General features: G+C 43.9%; 1 protein-coding gene across 1 annotated transcript in view; it reads right to left on the bottom strand.

Moving 5' to 3' along the window:
- Positions 1-19,301, bottom strand: part of SLC9A2 (solute carrier family 9 member A2) — a 90,980-nt gene that overhangs the window by 53,379 nt on the left and 18,300 nt on the right. Inside the window, exons 2-3 of the mRNA XM_027554775.1 lie at positions 8,852-9,315; positions 1,455-1,705 (exon numbers count right to left, since the gene is read on the bottom strand). Coding sequence (XP_027410576.1) covers positions 1,455-1,705; positions 8,852-9,315 — 715 coding nt within the window. The remainder of the gene's footprint in view (positions 1-1,454; positions 1,706-8,851; positions 9,316-19,301) is intronic.

Below are 19,301 nucleotides of genomic sequence, written 5' to 3'. Positions count from 1 at the left end.
ACTGCAGTATTCTTGCCTGGAGAATCCCCTGGACAGGGGAGCCTGGTGGGTTATGGTCCATGAGGTTGGAATAGAGTCAGACACGACTGAGTGACTAAACAACAAGGGTCAGGCTCTATTCATATATATACGTTATACACGTTAAAGGTTCTTTCACCAACCATTGCAAGGACACTGCTGGGAAACTAGATGCAAAGTCCCAGCCCTGTCATCTTTGCAGAGACCTTGTCACCAGCTGATCAGACACCTTCAATGACACGAGTCAAAGAACAGTGAGGACACTGGAGGTCATACAAATGACATGAATAGCCACCAGGAAGACGCTGCCCCTTTCGTTACTGGGTCAGACTGGATTAGTTTGGTGCTTTATTTAGGTTCCCTGGGATACAGACCATCACATGACTTCCTAATGCATGGCTTTCATTACAGTGGGTGCCACTCTCCTTGTGGAGAGAGACGAACCTCACTGCTTCTGCTACAAAAGTGGTGATATGGGCAGAAAATAAACAGTCCATATTCAAAGCATCACCGGAATCAGACTGCAAAAGAAAACTCCAAGAAGAACTAGACCCACGTTTACAACACAAACCCTAAACATGGATAGCAGACCCCAGTAGAGAACCTGGCATGTATTAAGCTGTAAATAAATATTCGTCAAAATTAAAACCTTTAAAGGCATTCTATTACAAAGCATTTCACACTGGCCCTCTACAAGTTATGGCCATAATATAATAGGTTTATTTTTGGAAGCTGCAAAACACCCACGCCCAACAAGTAAACTCTGTCAAAGTGACCCTCCTAATAGGCTAACATTGGACCCAAATGTAACCATTCTTCAGCTACTTGTAGAGCTTTTTGGAAACATCCTTCTGAATTAGTTAGTGGGTGACACACTAGCTAGTGGATAACTAACTATCCACTCTTGCTTTATAACCATACTTCTTTCAGCTCAAAGGCCAGGATGGTGTGCCTTATTCATTGAGTTTTGCTTTGAATGATGTAAAGCTATAACCTCAAATCGAATATATCACACAGAGTGAAGGTTTTCTACTACTAATGTTGTTCAAATGAATATACAGAAGCAATTGCAGAACTCCAGACTCAGCTTGGAAAACAACCTTGTTGGAGTAAGCTGACCTGGGCAACACTAAATGGTCATCAGACTCAGAAAATTCTTGGTGCCTCACCATCCGCCCCAACACTTTCTCGTCATATTTCATGAGACCCAAGAGGTCACTTGTAAGTACTGTTCCATGTCAGCACTAGATTACTTTAGTACAAATCTGGCTGACCCATACTTTCATTTCTTTGACGCAAAAAGTAAGCAAAATCTACTTTTAATTTTTTCTTAAAAGAATTCAAGAGCATCTACTCTTTTTACATAACGTGTAAAACATAGCTTAGAACACATGAATTCCACGAAATGCCATCGTGTGCATGAGTCAAATACTTACGCCATGATGCCGGAGAGATGGAACATCTCGGCCGTGATGTAGGACAAATAGCTGTACAGGAAGACGAAGAGCGGCTCGATCACGCGGATGTTGTGTGTGAAGCGCGTGGTAAACGCCGCTATAAAGCCCAGGAAGATACCGATCAGCACCCCACCGATCCCCACGACAAAGAAATTCGCGATGCCAGCAAACACGTCAACGGTCTCAATGGTCTTCATCTGGCAGAAAGACTTGAACAGGTTGTACAGGACCTGTGGGAGACGCAGAGGGAGGTCAGGACCTGCCAACTTCCCCATCATCCACGCAGCCCCTGCCTCCTAATAAGGGCGTATCTTCTGTGCTCCAAAGTGGACGACAAGTGGGAGAGACTGGGCATCTCTTTATCTCACATTTTAACAGTACATTTAATTGTTGTGTTTAGTTGCTAAGTCACGTCCCACTCTGCGACCCCACAGACTGTAGCCCACCAGGCTCCTCTGCCCATGGAATTCTCCAGGCAAACATACGGGAGTGGGTTGCCATTTCTTTCTCCAGGGAATATTCCTGTCCCAGGGATCAAACCCACATTTCCTGCTTTGGCAGGTGGATTCTTTATCACCAAGCCACCTGGGAAACCCGGGCATTCAATAGCTTTAAACAAAAAGTGTTGATGAAAGCGTGTCATCAGGAAATCTATTTTCAGACGTAAGAGAGAGGAGACTTCAAAATTATTTATATGACTTACTCCTAAAACATTATTTTTTAGACCCTAAAAGATTATTTTAAAAGATTTGGTCACCCTTCAACACGCCCTGCTTGTGTTCCCAATGCCCGATGAGGACTGTGTCACAGAGAAAGCTTGTGGGTGTTGGCTGTGAATTCAGTGACCTTTCAAGGCCCCCTTGGGGGGTCAGTCTGCCCATCCATAGTGGTCTCTTCCCTGAAGACATCCTCCCGCTCTGTCACTGAGGTCCTCCCTTGGTCCCTGCCTCCCTGCCCCGCCCACCCACATACCTCTTAGGAAACACAAGACCTGATCAGGTTTTCTTAAAGAGGCAGCAACCACTGCATGTGCGTGTGTGTGTGCTGTAACTTCATACACATCTGTCCTTCCGAAGTGATGGGACTACACTGGTGCTCAGTTTCTGAAAAATCTACAGTCTTTCACATAGTTTAATTAAGTATTCCGAAATAACAGGCATTCACACCTGTTTTCAAACATGTTTCTAAGGATCACTGAGCACACGGCACTGGAAACAATGCCTCACTCCTGAACATTTGTTGTTTTTTTTTTTTTTCCACAAAACCAGCAAGTGACATACAGATGGGCACATGCTCTGCTTCTTTTCGTTGTGATGTTTGCAGCCAGAATCTCCAAGAAAGTCAGCTGATGGGACATGGGGGCAAAGACCTTAAGGGTACAGTCCATGTGACACCTTCCCTGGGTTTCTGAGAAACTCAGAATTAAACCCACTTATCCACAGGCAGTCAAAATACCAGAGGCGATACCAGAATCCAGGTATCCCACCTCTGGGTCAGTTCTTCAATTTGAACCACGAGAATGAGGCAGAGACTCTTCCAATCAGGGTGCATCCCAGCAAATAGCCATTTCACTCTTTTCCTCCTCATTTAAGGTCCTTTATAGCCTACACTTTACAGGTTTCAGGGAACTTTGCCTCTTTCTTATGCCATCATAGGGATTTCCCTGGTGGCTCAGTGGTAAAGAATCCACCTGCCAATGCAGGAAACACAGATTCTATCCCTGATCTGGGAAGATTCCCTGGAGAAGGAAATGGCAACCCACCCCAGTATTCTTGCCTGGGAAATCCCATGGACAGAGGAGCCTGGCAGGCTATAGCTCATAGTGTTGCAAAGAGTCAGATACAACTGAGCAGCCAAGCATGCACACAAGAGAAGAAACAAGCAACTTACAAACCCAAGGACTTAAATATCCTGAAAGATTATCCTTTTCCAGGAAGGAACTGGCTTTAAGTCTTGCTGCTTCCTACTATCACCCAGAGCCTGCCACACATCAGATTTCATCCACATCAACACACCATGATTGCTTCCTGAGAGTGGATCGGAGATGCGCTGTATTTATCCATTGCTTCTAAATAACCAGGCCAGAAGCTGATGGTCACCTGCTGCCCGGGGTGAGGGACAGCTTTCCCAGGTGCCAGCTCTGCATGGACAGCCCCCCCACCCCGGGCCACTCAGGCTCTGGGGTCTGTTCCCAGGCGCCATGGCTTCCTCTGCCCTGCTGCCAGCCTGCACAAGCAAACTGCATCACTCATTTGTGCAGTGCTTCCTGGAGCCACCACAAGACTCACTTCCTTTAAATACTGCTATTCCATTTCTTGGGTTTCCCTGGTGGCTCAGATGGTAAAGAATCCGCCTGCAATGCTGCGGACCTGAGTTCAATCCCTGGGTCAGGAAGATTGGCTGGAGAAGGAAACTGCAACCCACTCCAGTATTCTTTTCTGGAGAATCCCATGGACAGAGGGGCCTGGTGGGCTACAGCCCATGGGGTTGCAAAGAATCGGACACGACTGAGCATTGTTCCATTCCCCACTCTCCAATTTAAAATTGTTGGCTGCCTGACTCTGGGAAGAAGGCTGAATATGTCTGATGCATTTCTATTTTTGTCTGCACCATGGCAGCATGTGGGATCTTAGTTCCCTAACCAGGTATCGAACTTGTGCCCCTGAATTGGAAGAGTGGGATCGTAACCACCAGACCACCAGGGAAGTCCCCACCTGATGCATTTTTTAAAAATGCATTATAACACCTGCAGTCTCGGACAGGGTCTCATTACTGCTCCACAAAGCACAGTGTAATTATGCACCCCTGCCCCTGGCTTCTCTTGGCTGAAACCCAGCCTGCAAACCAGGGGAAACTTTATCTGTCTCCCATGGCTCAGCTGAAGCTGCTGTTCCCCTCTGGCCTTTCTGGACTCCAACAGTCCTTGCAAATCGTCTTTCCCTCTGCCCTCCTGCATCGCAGGTGACCCCCCAAAGCATTCAGCATCTGGAGACGAAGCTTCCTGTGTTGTTGGTGCTGTCTCTCAAATGCTGACCTCATTTTCTCTGAGGAATGAGAACCTCCTTGTGCAAAGAACTTGTGACTTCTCCTCTTTCAATCTCATCTCCCCACCCCACCCCATCTAGACACGGATGATGTCTCCAAAGGAAGTCAGGTGCTCATTCCTAAGGATTAACTCACTGGCAACACCCTAAACTTCCCCAAGCGATTCTCCTGGCAGCCCCATCCATCACGATATTTAATGCATATTCTGTATTTCATATCCCTGTAGGTTTTCCAAAGTGTATGGCTGAGTCACGGGCTCCCCACGTTCAGTGAGCTGGCAGAAGCTCCTGTTTGATCATTCAACTTCCTCGGATGCTGGACCACGTTAGGAGAAAGTATCTTAGGTAGAGACATTACCTTGACAACGAGAGAGCTTTCCATAACCTCCTGCCTGTTGTACACTGAACCTGATACCTAGCGATCAGCACAAGATAAAATTCTTTTAGGTACAACCAGCCATAACCCCATGGTGAGTGCATTCCAGTTAAATCTTTTCATTTTACCACAAAGGAATCTATACAGAAAGGTGCTTTTGAAGCTATAATTTATATACAGTATATGTATACATATTACATATGTGGCTACAATTATGTCTCTAGCTGGTCTGTGCAAAGTTGACCTCAACTTGACAACTGTATTTTTAGAAAACTGAAAAGCCAAGAGTGCCTGTTTGCTCAATTCTGAGATGGGCTAATGTGAAAACTGGGTACTTTCAAATGTTTCTATTCATTGTTATTATTTTAAAAATACTTGTATATATTAACATTTGATATGTTCTGTTTTGAGTCAGTCCTTGTGCTCAGTCATGTCCGACTCTTTGTGATCTCATGGACTGTAGCCCACCAGACTCCTCTGTCCATGGGATTTCCAAGGCAAGAACACTGGAGTGGGTTGCCATTTCCTGCCCCAGAGGATCTTCCCCACCCAGGGATCGAACCCACATCTCCTGCATTAGCAGGTGGGTTCTCTACTACTGAGCCACCTGGAAAGCCCCCAACATCTCTGCCTCAATTCTTTAAGGATACCTGACTGGGATGCAAAATTGTAATTTTGTACATCATTTTCTAATTGTTCCTAATACCTGGTTAATTCAACCTACTATTCAGCCAGCCCACCTTCTTCTCCTGCTGTGTTCACAAATCCATTCTCTATATCTGTGTGAGATCTGATTCTTTTTTTTTTATTATTTAATCAGAGGAAAACTGCTTTACAATGCTGTGATGGTTTCTACAATAGAAAAACGCAAATCAGCCACAATTACACATATATCACCTCCCTCTTCAGCCTCCCTTCCCTCCCCCAATCCCAACTCCTCTAGATCATATTAGCACATATTTATGGAATCTAGAGAACATACTTGTGGACACAGTGGAGGAAGGAAAGAGAGAAAGTAGTATAGATCTGTATCACTATCATGTGTAAAATAGAAAGCTAGTGGGAAGCTGCTGAATAACACAGGGAGCCCAGCCTGGCGCTCCATGAGGTCTGATTCTTGACACACTCAAAGACTGGACCACTGAGGTGACTGAATGTGAAATCTCAAAAGAGAAGGGACAGCAGTGTAAAGAAGTGGCAGGTCATCCTGAAACAGACCTGATGATGCTCCCCTATTCCTAAAAGTAATGCATCAGGATACTATTATCTCTTGGTGAGGTTTTCTATACACTAAATAGACCCAAGATTGTCAACTAAAATTTCCAGTCTCCCTGGTAACAGTGTATACATCGAACATCAGTCAGCAAGGAAAACGTGATGCCTCCAGAAATTAGAATGAGTTATAAAACATCTTCCGGAGAAGGCAATGGCACCCCACTCCAGTACTTTTGCCTAGAAAATCCCATGGACGGAGGAGCCTGGTAGGCTGCAGTCCATGGGGTCGCTAGAGTTGGACACGACTGAGCGACTTCACTTTCACTTTTCACTTTCATGCATTGGAGAAGGAAACGGCAACCCACTCCAGTGTTCTTGCCTGGAGAATCCCAGGGACGGGAAGCTTGGTGGGCTGCCGTCTATGGGTCGCACAGAGTCGGACACGACTGAAGCGACTTAGCAACAGCATAAAACATCTTCATCATTAGGGCAGTTTCCCACTTAAAATTTAATACTGGTGAGTGAATGACTAACCACTATTAATGAATAATGGAATAAATGAAGTGGATTTTGTTACTTGAATGAGGTGACTTCACTGTCTCAAAATAGCTCTCAGCTATTCTAAAAATTATGAGATGGATAGACAGCATCACCAACTCAATGGACATGAATTTGAGCAAACTCTGGGAGACAGTGAGACACGGGGAAGCCTGGTATGCTGCAGTCACTGGGTCAAAAGAGTCAGACATGACTTAACAACTGAACAACATTCTAAAAATGGGGTTTCCTTAACAGAAAATTATTTTTACATAATAATATCCACACAGAGTTAATGAATAGCCTTAAAGGTGATATTTTATTCAGGTCAAGGGTGTGAATACAGGTTAACAGAGAACAATGTTGGTTTCTATCTTAACTTATATTTTGGATGTCATATTATTGTAAACTTTAACTGAATTATTAAAAAGATAGTCTCAGTTTGCTTCTGAAGCTGATCACAGTAACCTATCTTTGAAGAGCCGATGCCCCGTGACCTACACACAGGATACTAAATATTGTGTGCGTGTGTGTGTGTGTGTGCGCACACGCTCAGTCATGTCCAGCTCTTTGTGACCCCATGGACTGTAGCCCACCAGGTTCCTCTGTCCATGGGATTTCCCAGGCAAGAACACTGGAGTGGGTTGTCATTTCCTTCTTCAGAGGATCTTGCCAACCCAGGGATCGAACCTGTATCTCCTGCATTGCTGGCAGACTGCTGGCCACTCCACCACCTGGGAAGCTCAAACATACTAGAAAAGATATTATTTAAAGGACCCTCTCTCCAACTCAGATGGAGGGACTCTTTCCAGGTACACAATAAAACTGAAGGGAACTGATTTTCTTTCCTTGTAATCTATGTGAACTTTTAAACAAATCAAGAATGCCATTTTAATGATAGGAACTAATAGAGGGGGTAAAATAACCTACTTAACTTACTTAAATACACTTTACTTAATATTTCCCTCAATTTTCCTATCTGCAAAATGGGAAGAATACCTATTTCATAGGCTGCTATAAAAACTCTGGACACAAGATATACATTCACAAAAGGCTACTGACTCTGATCCTATCACCATCTCTGCTACAGAACCCTGGCTAACATAAAACAGCATCACCAACATTCACTGACTGGTTAGCATACCCAAGGTCACCTGAGCGTCCCTGACTGGTGGAGAAGCTCTGTGCAGCTGTGTGGGTGAGGAGAGAGGCCTCTTGCCTGAGCTCGGGAAGCAGGTCAATTCTGCTCACATTAAGCTCATAAGAGCCTCTGACTCTAATTATGTATCAATTAGTGAGAATTAAAAACAATTTGCATTTTCTGAATTAATACCCACCTATGGAAAAATGAGGACCCAAAGTCTGCTGGCTGAGTAGGAATAGGAAGTGAGTTGGGTAACAAAAACTTTGCTTCAAATCAGGAAATAAAAAACACAGCATCCACAGATGGAGAGCGGCACTCAGAGGGCTTGACCATTTCACTTGTACAACACATGTCACAGGCTTCTCTGGTGGCTCAGATGGTAAAGAATCTTCCTGTGATGCAGGAGACCCAGGTTCAGCCCTTGGGTTGGGAAGATCCCCTAGAGAAGAGAATGGCTACCCACTCTTGAGTCCTTTGAATTATGATCAAAGACCATTGTTGCTGAAACTGCCAGTGAGAAACCCCAGTATACACAACTCATAGTCACGGTGAAGCTCCTCTGGCAGCAGCAAAGCTGTGCAAACAGGATGAGCCACACAGCTGGTGTGATCCAGGCAAATGAAGATGAGGTGCCTTTATATAATCACGAATAAATCGTTGTTGTTGCTATTGTTGTTTAGTCACTCAGTCGTGTCCAACTCTTTGAGACCCCATGGACTGTAGCCCACCAGGATCCTCTGTTCATGGGATTCTCCAGGCAAGAGTCCTGGAGTGGGTTGCCATTCCCTTCTCCAGGGGATCTTCCTGACCCAGGGATCAAACCTGTGCCTCCTGCATTGGCAGGCAAATTCTTTACCACTGAGCCACCCGGGAAGTCCATGAATAAATAACAAATAATAAAGGTATTGAGAATTTTAAGACAGTGAGAACAGTCTGGAACCAAGCAAGGGGCCCTTCCCAGCACTAGGGCTGGGGACCATTCAGATGCCCACTCTGTGCACAGGACCAGTAGGTGGGGCCCCTGCCTGGTGGAGCAACACTGCAGGAGCTTGTTACTCACCACTGTCACGGCATCGTTCAGCAGGGACTCTCCAAAGACCAGGATGTAGAGCTGCTCGTTGACATGGATGTTCTCAAAGACGGCAAGCACGGCCACAGGGTCCACAGCCGAGATTAAGCTGCCGAAGAGGAGATTCTGGAGCAAAGTGATGTCACTCAGGCCAAAGGCTTCGATCTGGCAGATCCCGAACAGCGACACCCCAATGCCAATGGAATTCCAGAGTGTGCCGACCACAGCGTACCAGAAGATGGTGCCAATGTTCTCAAAGAATGGGCGGGTGGGCATGAAATAGCCCGCGTCCAGCACGATGGGCGGGAGGAGGTACAAGAAAAACACATCAGTCTTCATGGCCGGGGGGGACTTCTCATCCACTCCAAAGATAATCCCCCCTAGCAGAATTCCCACCATGATGAGCAGGCAGCTCTCAGGCACTATGGTGGGAAGCTTGTGATACAGATGGAATCCTGTTCAGGAAAACACAGGGACAAAATTTGGGTTATACAGGAATTATGGGGACTTCCCAGGTGGCACAGTGGTAAAGAATCTGCCTGCCAATGCAAGAGACTCAGGAGACGCAGGTTTGATCCCTGGGTTGGGAAGATCCCCTGGAGAAGGAAATGGCAACTCACTCCAGTATTGTTGCCTGGGAAATCCCATGGACAAAGGAGTCTGGTGGGCCATAGGGTCACAAAAGTATCCCTATGTAGGTATCTTAATTCACATAGCAATCAAATATACATTTCTTAAAATAAAATTGCAATATGCAACAGAAACAGTGAGAAAATACCATTTTGATCAGACACATCAACAAGCTGCTATTACTGCATGATAATTCTAATGGACAAAGAGCAAATAAGAGAATTTAACTCTAAAAATAAATAGTATCAGTGTAGACCTAGTGAGGACCAGGGACTCCCATGGCCATGCAGCAGTGATGAGCAGACCCTCAGTGGGCAATGGAAACGAAGTGGGGAACTTGAAAATCTACGCCTACCTGGCAGTAATGATAAGGTAGCCCTTCCCCATCATACCCCAACCAGAGTGGTGCCATAAGAAGCCACCTAAAACAGAAGGTATAAATAAGACCTTTGGTCTCATAATACCCCAAATGCCTGTGTTCCAACAGGAAGTCATTCATCATACCAGGAACCAAGAAGATGGCAAGCTGAATAATAATAATTTTTAAAAGATACCATCATAATGGCAGAGATGTTAGATTCATCTGACAGAAACGTTAATACTGCCATGATAAAAATGTTGCATGAGTAATGACAATCACACCGGAAACAAATTTAAAAAATGGGAAGCCTGAGAAAAGAAATTTTAAACTTGAGTAGGGAAATACATGATACAAAGAAAAACCCTATGGAGATTTTAGAATTGAAGAATATAACAATTGAAGTCTTTAAAAATTAAATTGTATTGGCTCAAAAGCAGATTATTAATAAACTGGAAGTATGAATTAGTAAACAGAAAAGAATTAATAAACTAGAAGATCAAATGAGAGAAATTAACCAATCTGAATGACAGTGAGAAAACAGACTTCTTTTTTTTTTTAACGTGAGAGACCTGAAAATCTGTAGCAAAAGACTCAACATTCATGTCATTAGAGTTTCAGAAAGAGAAAAGGAAAAGGGTGGAAGTGGAAAACTACTCAAGAAATAACGGCTAAAACCTTCCAAAATTTGGCCCAAAATACGTGTGCTTAGTCGCCCAGTCGTGTCTGACTCTTTGTGACCCCGTGGACTGGAGCCCACTAGGCTCCTCTGTCCATGGGGATTTTCCCGGCAAGGATATTGGAGTGGGTTGCCATGCCCTCCTCCAGGGGATCTTCCCAACCAAGGGATCCAACCCAGGTCTCCAACATTGCGGGCAGCCACCAGGGAACCCAGGGCATAAAATATAAACCTACAGAATCAAGAAGATGAGTGAGACCCATACAGGAGAAACCCAAAGAAACCCACTTCCAGAGAAAGTATACTCAAACTTCTGAAAATACAGAAGAAAAAAAATCTTGATAGTAGATAGTGAAAGGACACCTTACCTATGGGTGAGAAAACAGAATTTGAGCAGATTTCTCTTCGAAAATTGTTAAGGCACAGTGTTAAAAAAATAAATGCCAACCCACAATTCTATATCCAGTGAGACCACCCTTTGGTAATGAAAAAGAAATCAAAACATTCTCATTTGAAGAAAAACTAAGAAAAATGTGTTGCCAGCAGACCTGCCCTAAAATAATGGCTAAAGGAAATCCTCAAAATGGAAAGCGATGGAATTTTGGAACATCAAGGATTAAGAAAACAGAGGGAAAGAGTGAAAATGCAAGCAAATTCAATACGTTTTCTTTCTCCCCTTGAATTTTCTAAATTCAGCTTGGCCACTGAAGCCAAAATTACAACACTGTCTGATGTGGTTCTCAATGTATATAGAGAAAATGTTTAAGACGACTATAAGTGGGGAAAGTAAAAAAAAAAAAAAAATTCGGGAGAAAGGTTTCTACACTCACAGGGGTAAGTGATAACAACAGTAAGCTGTTATTAGCTATATGTATCTACACTTTGTAAATATACATATATATGTATATATATCAATATATGATATAATACTTGGAGGAATCACTAAAAAAAAAAAAAGCTATACAAAGCTCAAAAACACTATCAATAGATGGAAATGGAGTTACAAAAAGTGTTCAAGTAACCCACAGGAAGACAGAAAAAGAAAACAGAGAGATGAAGAGCAGAGAGTAAACAGAGAGGAAAAAAAAAAGTGGCAGATTTTTAAAATCTCAAACAGCACAGACACACCAATAGTTACCAAAAAATGTAGGTTATCTAAATGCATCAATTAAAAGACAGCTGTGAGCAGAATATAATAAAAAGCATGACCTAACCATATGTTGTCTTTAAAAAACTTTTACTCCATATGCAGTGGGGTAGGCAGGTTGAAAATTAAAGAATGGAAAGAGTTACATCATTACGTGTTAGTCGTATAGTCAGTCATTCAGGGTTAGTTGTATACAGCTCTTTGCTGTATGGGCTGTAGCCCACCAGGCTCTTCTGTCCATGGGATTCTCCAGGCGAGAATGCTGGAGTGGGTTGCCATCTTCTTCTCCAGGGGCTCTTCCCGACCCAGGGACTAAACCAGGTCCCCTGCATGGCAGGCAGATTCTTTACAGTATAAGCCACCAGGGAATACGTCATAAAAATATTAATCAAAAGATCAAAAGAAAATGGGATTGGCTAATATCCAATAAAGTAAGCTTCAGAGCAAAGAAATTTCCCAGAGACAGGGAGGGACATTGGATAATTATAAAATGGGTCAATCCACCAAGAAAACATGGCAAGTCGAAATGCATATGCACCAAACAACAGAACTATAAAACATACGAGACAAAAACTGATGGAATTGAAAGGAGAATTAATAACTTCAATACTTCCTCTCTCAATAATTGCTAGATCAACAGCCAACAGGATCTAATCCTATAGAACAGAGGTCCCCAACCTCTGGGATCTAATGCCTGATGATCTGAGGTGGAGCCGATGTAATAACACTAGAAATAAAATGCATAATAAATGTGCATTGAATCACCCCAAAACCATCCCCCCGTCCTCAGTCCATGGAAAAATTGTCTTCCAGGAAATTGGTCCCTAGTGCCAAAAGATTTTAGACCACTGCTACAGAAGACCAACCAACAAAAGCAGATAGATACACATTCTTTCCAAGAATCCACAGAGGATATACCAAGACAGAACATTTCCTGGGACATAAATGTCAAAAAAATTAAATTTAAAAGAACTGAAATAATATAGAATATATTCTTTGATCACAATGGAGTCAAAATGGAAATCAGTAAAATATGGAAAATTAAAAAAATCTCTAAACTTGGAGACCTAACAACTCACTTCTAATTAATCTGTGGGTCTCACACCCACCAAGATGGCTATAATCAAAAAGACAGAAAATAACAAATGTTTTTGTGGGTGTGGAGAAATCAGAACCCCTATACGACAGTGAGAACATGAGTTGTGCAGCCATTTTGGAAAATAGTCTGTAAGTTCCTCAAAAAGATAAACAAAGACATCATTTGACCTAGAAAATTCACCCCTAAGTATGTAAGAATGAGATGGTTAGACAGCATCACCCACTCACTGGACATGAATTTGAGCAAACTCAGGGAGATAGCTGAGTACAGAGAAGCCTGGCGTGCAGCAGTCCATGGGGTTGGGTTGCAAAGAGCTGGACACAACTTAGCAACTGAACAACAATCACTTTCCTACTTCCAACTTTTCTGTCTTCTTTAACCTTTAACTTTTCTCTTTTATTTCCCAGTGTAATGCACGGCCCACTGGTTTATACCTGATTACACTAAAGGTTTATTTGCACCTGTCTCAATTTTGTTAAGGTTGTATGAAAGTGAAAATGAAGTTGCTCAGTCGTGTCCGACTCTTTGCAACCTCATGGACTGTAGCCGACTAGGCTCCTCTGTCCGTGGGATTTTCCAGGCAAGAATACTGGAGTGGGTTGCCATTTCCTTCTCCTACACTGTAAAAGTAATATCTTTACTGTCTCCAAACACAAAAGAGCAAATACTGCATGATTCAACTGATATTGACTACATTAAACAGTTGATTTCATGGAGACAGAAAGCAGAATAGAGGTTACCCAAGGCTGGGAGGAGAGAGGCGAGGACTCATTGGTTGACATGCAGAGTTTCTGCTTGAGAAGATGCAAAAGTTCTGGAAGTGTGATGGTGGCACAACATCGTGAATACACTTAATGTCGCCAAATTGTAACTTAAAAGGTCTGATGGTCAACCAAGTGTCATAGGCATAAGAAGGATGTGCTGGCCTCTCGATGGCCACCCCAGCACTGTTTGTATGCACAGGGTCCTTATTCAAAGGGTAAAACATGAAAATGTCTCACACACAAATTCCATAACAACTTCCCATTTTCATCAATGGTAAGAGTATGTCACCATCTGTACTGACTTATTTCTCTCTTTGTAACATGATCTCACTCTGAGAATGGCACTCATTTTGATTATTATTACGTTGAATCAATGCAAAGAAATAGAGGAAAACAACAGAATGGGAAAGATTAGAGATCTCTTCAAGAAAATTAGAGATATCAAGGGAACATTTCATGCAAAGATGGGCTCGATAAAGGACAGAAATGGTATGGACCTAACAGAAGCAGAAGATATTAAGAAGTGGTGGCAAGAATACACAGAAGAACTGTACAAAAAAGATCTTCACAACCCAGATAATCACAATGGTATGATCACTCACCTAGAGCCAGACATCCTGGAATGTGAAGTCAAGTGAGCCTCAGAAAGCATCACTACGAACAAAGCTACCACTAGCTACCAACTGGTGATGAAATTCCAGTTGAACTATTTCAAATCCTGAAAGATGATGCTGTGAAAGTGCTGCACGCAATATGCCAGCAAATTTGGAAAACTCAGCAGTGGCCACAGGACTGGAAAAGGTCAGTTTTCATTCCGATCCCAAAGAAAGGCAATGCCAAAGAATGCTCAAACTACCGCACAATTGCACTCATCTCACATGCTAGTAAAGTAATGCTCAAAATTCTCCAAGCCAGGCTTCTCCAGCAATATGTGAACCATGAACTTCCAGATGTTCAAGCTGGTTTTAGAAAAGGCAGAGGAACCAGAGATCAAATTGCCAACATCCGCTGGATCATGGGAAAAGCAAGAGAGTTCCAGAAAAACATCTATTTCTGCTTTGTTGACTACGCCAAAGCCTTTGACTGTGTGGATCACAATAAACTGTGGAAAATTCTGAAAGAGATGGGAATACCAGACCACCTGACCTGCCTCTTGAGAAATCTATATGTAGGTCAGGAAGCAACAGTTAGAACTGAACATGGAACAACAGACTGGTTCCAAATAGGAAAAGGAGTATGTCAAGGCTGTGTATTGTCACCCTGCTTATTTAACTTCTATGCAGAGTACACCATGAGAAACGCTGGGCTGGAAGAAGCACAAGCTGGAATCAAGATTGCCAGGAGAAATATCAATAACCTCAGATATGCAGATGACACCACCCTTATGGCAGAAAGTGAAGAGAAACTAAAAAGCCTCTTGATGAAAGTGAAAGAGGAGAGTGAAAAAGTTGGCTTAAAGCTCAACATTCAGAAAACTAAGATCATGGCATCTGGTCCCATCACTTCATGGGAAATAGATGGGGAAACAGTGGAAACAGTGTCAGACTATATTTTTGGGGGCTCCAAAATCACTGCAGATGGTGACTATAGCCATGAAATTAAAAGACGCTTATTCCTTGGAAGAAAAGTTATGACCAACCTAGATAGCATATTCAAAAGCAGAGACATTACTTTGCCAACAAAGGTCCGTCTAGTCAAGGCTATGGTTTTTCCAGTGGTCATGTATGGATGTGAGAGTTGGACTGTGAAGAAAGCTGAGCGCTGAAGAATTGATGTTTTTGAACTGTGGTGTTGAAGAAGACTCTTGAGAGTCCCTTGGACTGCAAAGAGATCCAACCAGTCCATTCTAAAGGAGATCAGCCCTGGGTGTTCTTTGGAAGGAATGATGCTAAAGTGAAACTCCAGTCCTTTGGCCACCTCATGCAAAGAGTTGACTCATTGGAAAAGACTCTGATGCTGGGATGGATTGGAGGCAGGAGGAGAAGGGGATGACAGAGGATGAGATGGCTGGATGACATCGCTGACTCGATGGACATGAGTTTGAGTGAATTCCGGGAGTTGGTGATGAACAGGGAGGCCTGGTGTGCTGCGATTCATGGGGTTGCAAAGAGTCAGACACGACTGAGCGACTGAACTGACTGACCGACTGACTGAAGTTGAATACACAACAAATTCCAAGTAACCCTAACTGTCCCAGACGATAGACAAAACTTCATGTAACATGAAAAAGTCTGGACCAGAGGTTGCAAACTGACAGGCCATGGGCTATCATGGCCTTCAGGGCTATTTTGTTTTGTTCATCTGATGTTCTAAAATATTGAGCTAATATCTGGAAATTGAGTTTGCAGGTAGAAATTCTCTTGTCTGGTTTATCCTGGAAAATCAGCAGACTGGGCCCTCTGTCCCTCACCCATATCAATGTGTTCAGGGGGACAACTAGCTTTAGCCAAGGCAAGTAGTGGCCCTTCAGCTCACCTGCCAGCTTCCCCCATCCCTGCCTCCCTACTCACATCTCACCAGTGCCCTCCCTACTCATGCACCACTAGGGCCACCCTGTCTGCCACCTGTCAACAGCTCAATTCCAAAAGTCAGCCTTAAGATGCAACTAAGACTGTAATGAAGATGAGGTTGGGAGGGGCCAGGGGAAACTTTTATTCTATATCTCCTCACTGATCTTTTTAGCCATGGGTGCAGGCTCAGTTGCTCACTCATGTCTGACTTTTGCAACTGCATAGACTGTAGGCCGCCAGGCTCCTCTGCCCACAGGACTGCCCAGGCAAGAATACTGGAGTGCATTGTCATTCCCTCCTCCAGGGGATCTTCCTGACCCAGGGACTGAACCCATGTCTTCTGCTTGGCAGGCAGATTCTTTACCACCGAGCCATATGGGAAGCCCATATGTATGTACATATAAAGACTATTATTTCTCTGGATTTCAAGAAAAATCACAAATTGAAAACAATAACAAGCTATTCCTTCAAATGACAGAGTTTCTTCGGCCCCAACCTTGGAGGTGCCTGGGAGGAACCAGGCTCTGACCAGGGCTAGGGTGGCCAGGAAGATGCTCCTGGAACTGGATCCCTTGGATCACAGGTCCTGGGGGTGCGGGGCTAGCAGACACACCCAGGGCCGGGGGGGGGGCCCACGCTTCTGCTGCCCCAATCAGTCCAGGGCAGGCAGGTCACAAGGGAAGTTCTCTGGGCTGCTAAAGTAGCTAAACCATGGTGGTGAACTCAGGAACCACAGGGCAAAATAAATAGTCCACTGATACAGCCCCCTCATTCTGTGCCTTGTGGTATTTCTAGAACCCTCTAGAATCTCTTTAAAATCTATTCCAATGAAGGGACAAGCTTGGGCCACATCTGCTAGAGGGCTACCTCTGTAGTCCAAGGGGGTCACTCTTTGTCCAGGAATTGTCCAAGAGACTGACATGAAAGAGACAGCTAATAGAGTCTATGTAAAGTACACATTTTATATAATGATCTTGTCAAAAGCAAATTGATCTCTTCCTTTCCAAGATAAGAATTGTCCTTGAAGTTGGAGGAAAGAGAAGACAGTAAAGAAATGGTAAATAGATAAACAAATAAACACACACTGTACTTTTCTATAATCCTATTTCTCATTTCTCACTTAGAGTTATTCATGGTTTTGAATTTTATATTCAATTGTTTACCACTAACTAGTTTTCAAAAAACCAAAACCAATTATGTACTTGAAAGCCTTGATTACTTCCTGCCAAGGAAGTAGATTACTTAGAATGCCCTGGTAATGGGTCACATTCTCCTTTTTGAAGCTACAGCTGGGAGGGGACAGGGGGATGGGTCCCAAGGATGTTCAGTTCTTGCTATCAGCACACTCAGGGTCTAGGACAGCCAACAGAGGAACAATGTGAGGCTTGTATCATATCAATTCGGCAAAATACTCTGTGAGCAAAATGCAGTCGAGGTGGAAGACACAGCCCGCACCATGCAGACAGCCTGGAGACGTCCACCCCACAGCCCACCTGGCTTCCCTGGTGGCTCAGCAGTAAAGAATCCACCTGCCGATGCAGGAGACACGGATTCGATCCCTGAGGTGGGAAGAGTCCCTGGAGAGGGAATGGCTACCCACTCCAGTATTCTTGCCTGGAGAATCCCATGGACAGAGAAGCCTGGTGGGCTGAAGTCCAGAGTCTCTAAGAGTTGGACACGACTGAAGGGACTGAGTACACAGAGCCCACCAAGGCAGCAGCTCTGCCCCAGGAAATAAGTGACACTGGACAAAGTATTTCTGCAGATGCAATGCCCTGGGATGAAATACATGCCTCCCAACACCAAGTAAACTGATCCAGGGGCTTTCTAACACAGCCAGGTAGGAAACAGGATCCCTGATGGCAAAACGCTGAGTGTGAGCCCTGGCCACACTGAGTACTCTTATTTAGACAAGTCTTCAGGTTATGTTTCATGTGAACCGCAGCACTAAGTCATCACAGAACGTGCTCTGCATTCATTCTGCCTGCCCACTTATACTGTATGGCTATGAAGCAGATCCCAAAGCCCTTATTCTATGCTGGGCATTTTTTTTTATTTTAATATTTATTTACCGGACTGTGCCAGGTCTTAGTCATGTTATATAGGTTCCTCAGTTGCCGCATGCGGGATCTAGTTCCCCAACCAGGATTGAACCTGGGCCCCCTGCATTGGGAACACAGGGTCTTAGCCACTGGACCACCAGGCAAGTCCCTCCACATCTTTAATTTTACTGAGTTTCATCTCCTTGTGACTCTGGACCCTCATTTTTCTCTTTTCCTTTTTCTTCATTTTCCATTTTAGTGATAGAAGGGGGATGATCAAGAAAGGATCAGGTCTGAACAAATCATTCTGATGGTAAAGACTTTCCAGTGTGCAGTGATTGTGTAGGGGGAATTTCAGAATTCAGGGACTTAGTAAGTTCTGGTGACTGTTTACAGAACAGACCCTTTGCAGAGCCTGCTAGACCGGAGCACAGAGGGAGGAAGCTCTGGGCTGGGGGAGAGGTGATAAGATTCTGTAACCTAGATTCAAAACTGTCCGTACAGGCCAACAGCTGAAACCAATTTTTATTTTAACCCCCGTGGGTTAGATGTTAAATCCTGGCATTTGTCTTTTAGCCCATGTGTTAGTAAATGATTGATGCTGCTTTTGGGTTTTGCCGTTTGCCCACTGTCATTGTTAAGCTCTACGAGGCTATTCAGGAAGCCTACCCCACCCACCCAACCACCTTGTGCCCGGGTTTTATTTTCTGTTTGGTTTTTAATCCTTGAAGAGCCCGCCTTCTAAATAAACTGACCACTTGCTTAAAATAAGTAGATCAAAGGGTAGGAAAGGAATCCACAATTGCCAGTAATTGCTCCCTGATTTCGTTTTTCAATCAAGTGGTTGCTCGTATTCAATCACCAGTGATTTGCATGGTGGGGACCTATGGGTACACTGGAGCCTTGGGCTAAACTAAGAGACTTCCCTATTTGGTAAATTACACTATTTTCCAAACCATCTAGAATCATAGCACGTTCATCTACTTTGCCTCCTCTCTGGCTTCGGATTTTTACCAGCTCTTTGCACAACCAAGTGTCATACCATTTGCCTTTCATTGCAAAGACCGCCAGGGTTTCAAGGAACATCAAGACGTTTGCATCTTAAGGATCCTTATGTAGAGTCTTACCGCTCCACCTTCTTCATATATTATGTTTCATCAAAATAGCAGTCCAACCTACTAACACACTGAGGGGGGAAATGGAAGACTGGAG

The sequence above is a fragment of the Bos indicus x Bos taurus genome, chromosome 11 (assembly GCF_003369695.1).
Source record: "Bos indicus x Bos taurus breed Angus x Brahman F1 hybrid chromosome 11, Bos_hybrid_MaternalHap_v2.0, whole genome shotgun sequence".
Taxonomy (NCBI): Eukaryota; Metazoa; Chordata; class Mammalia; order Artiodactyla; family Bovidae; genus Bos; species Bos indicus x Bos taurus.
This window is presented reverse-complemented; position numbering and strand designations above follow the sequence as displayed.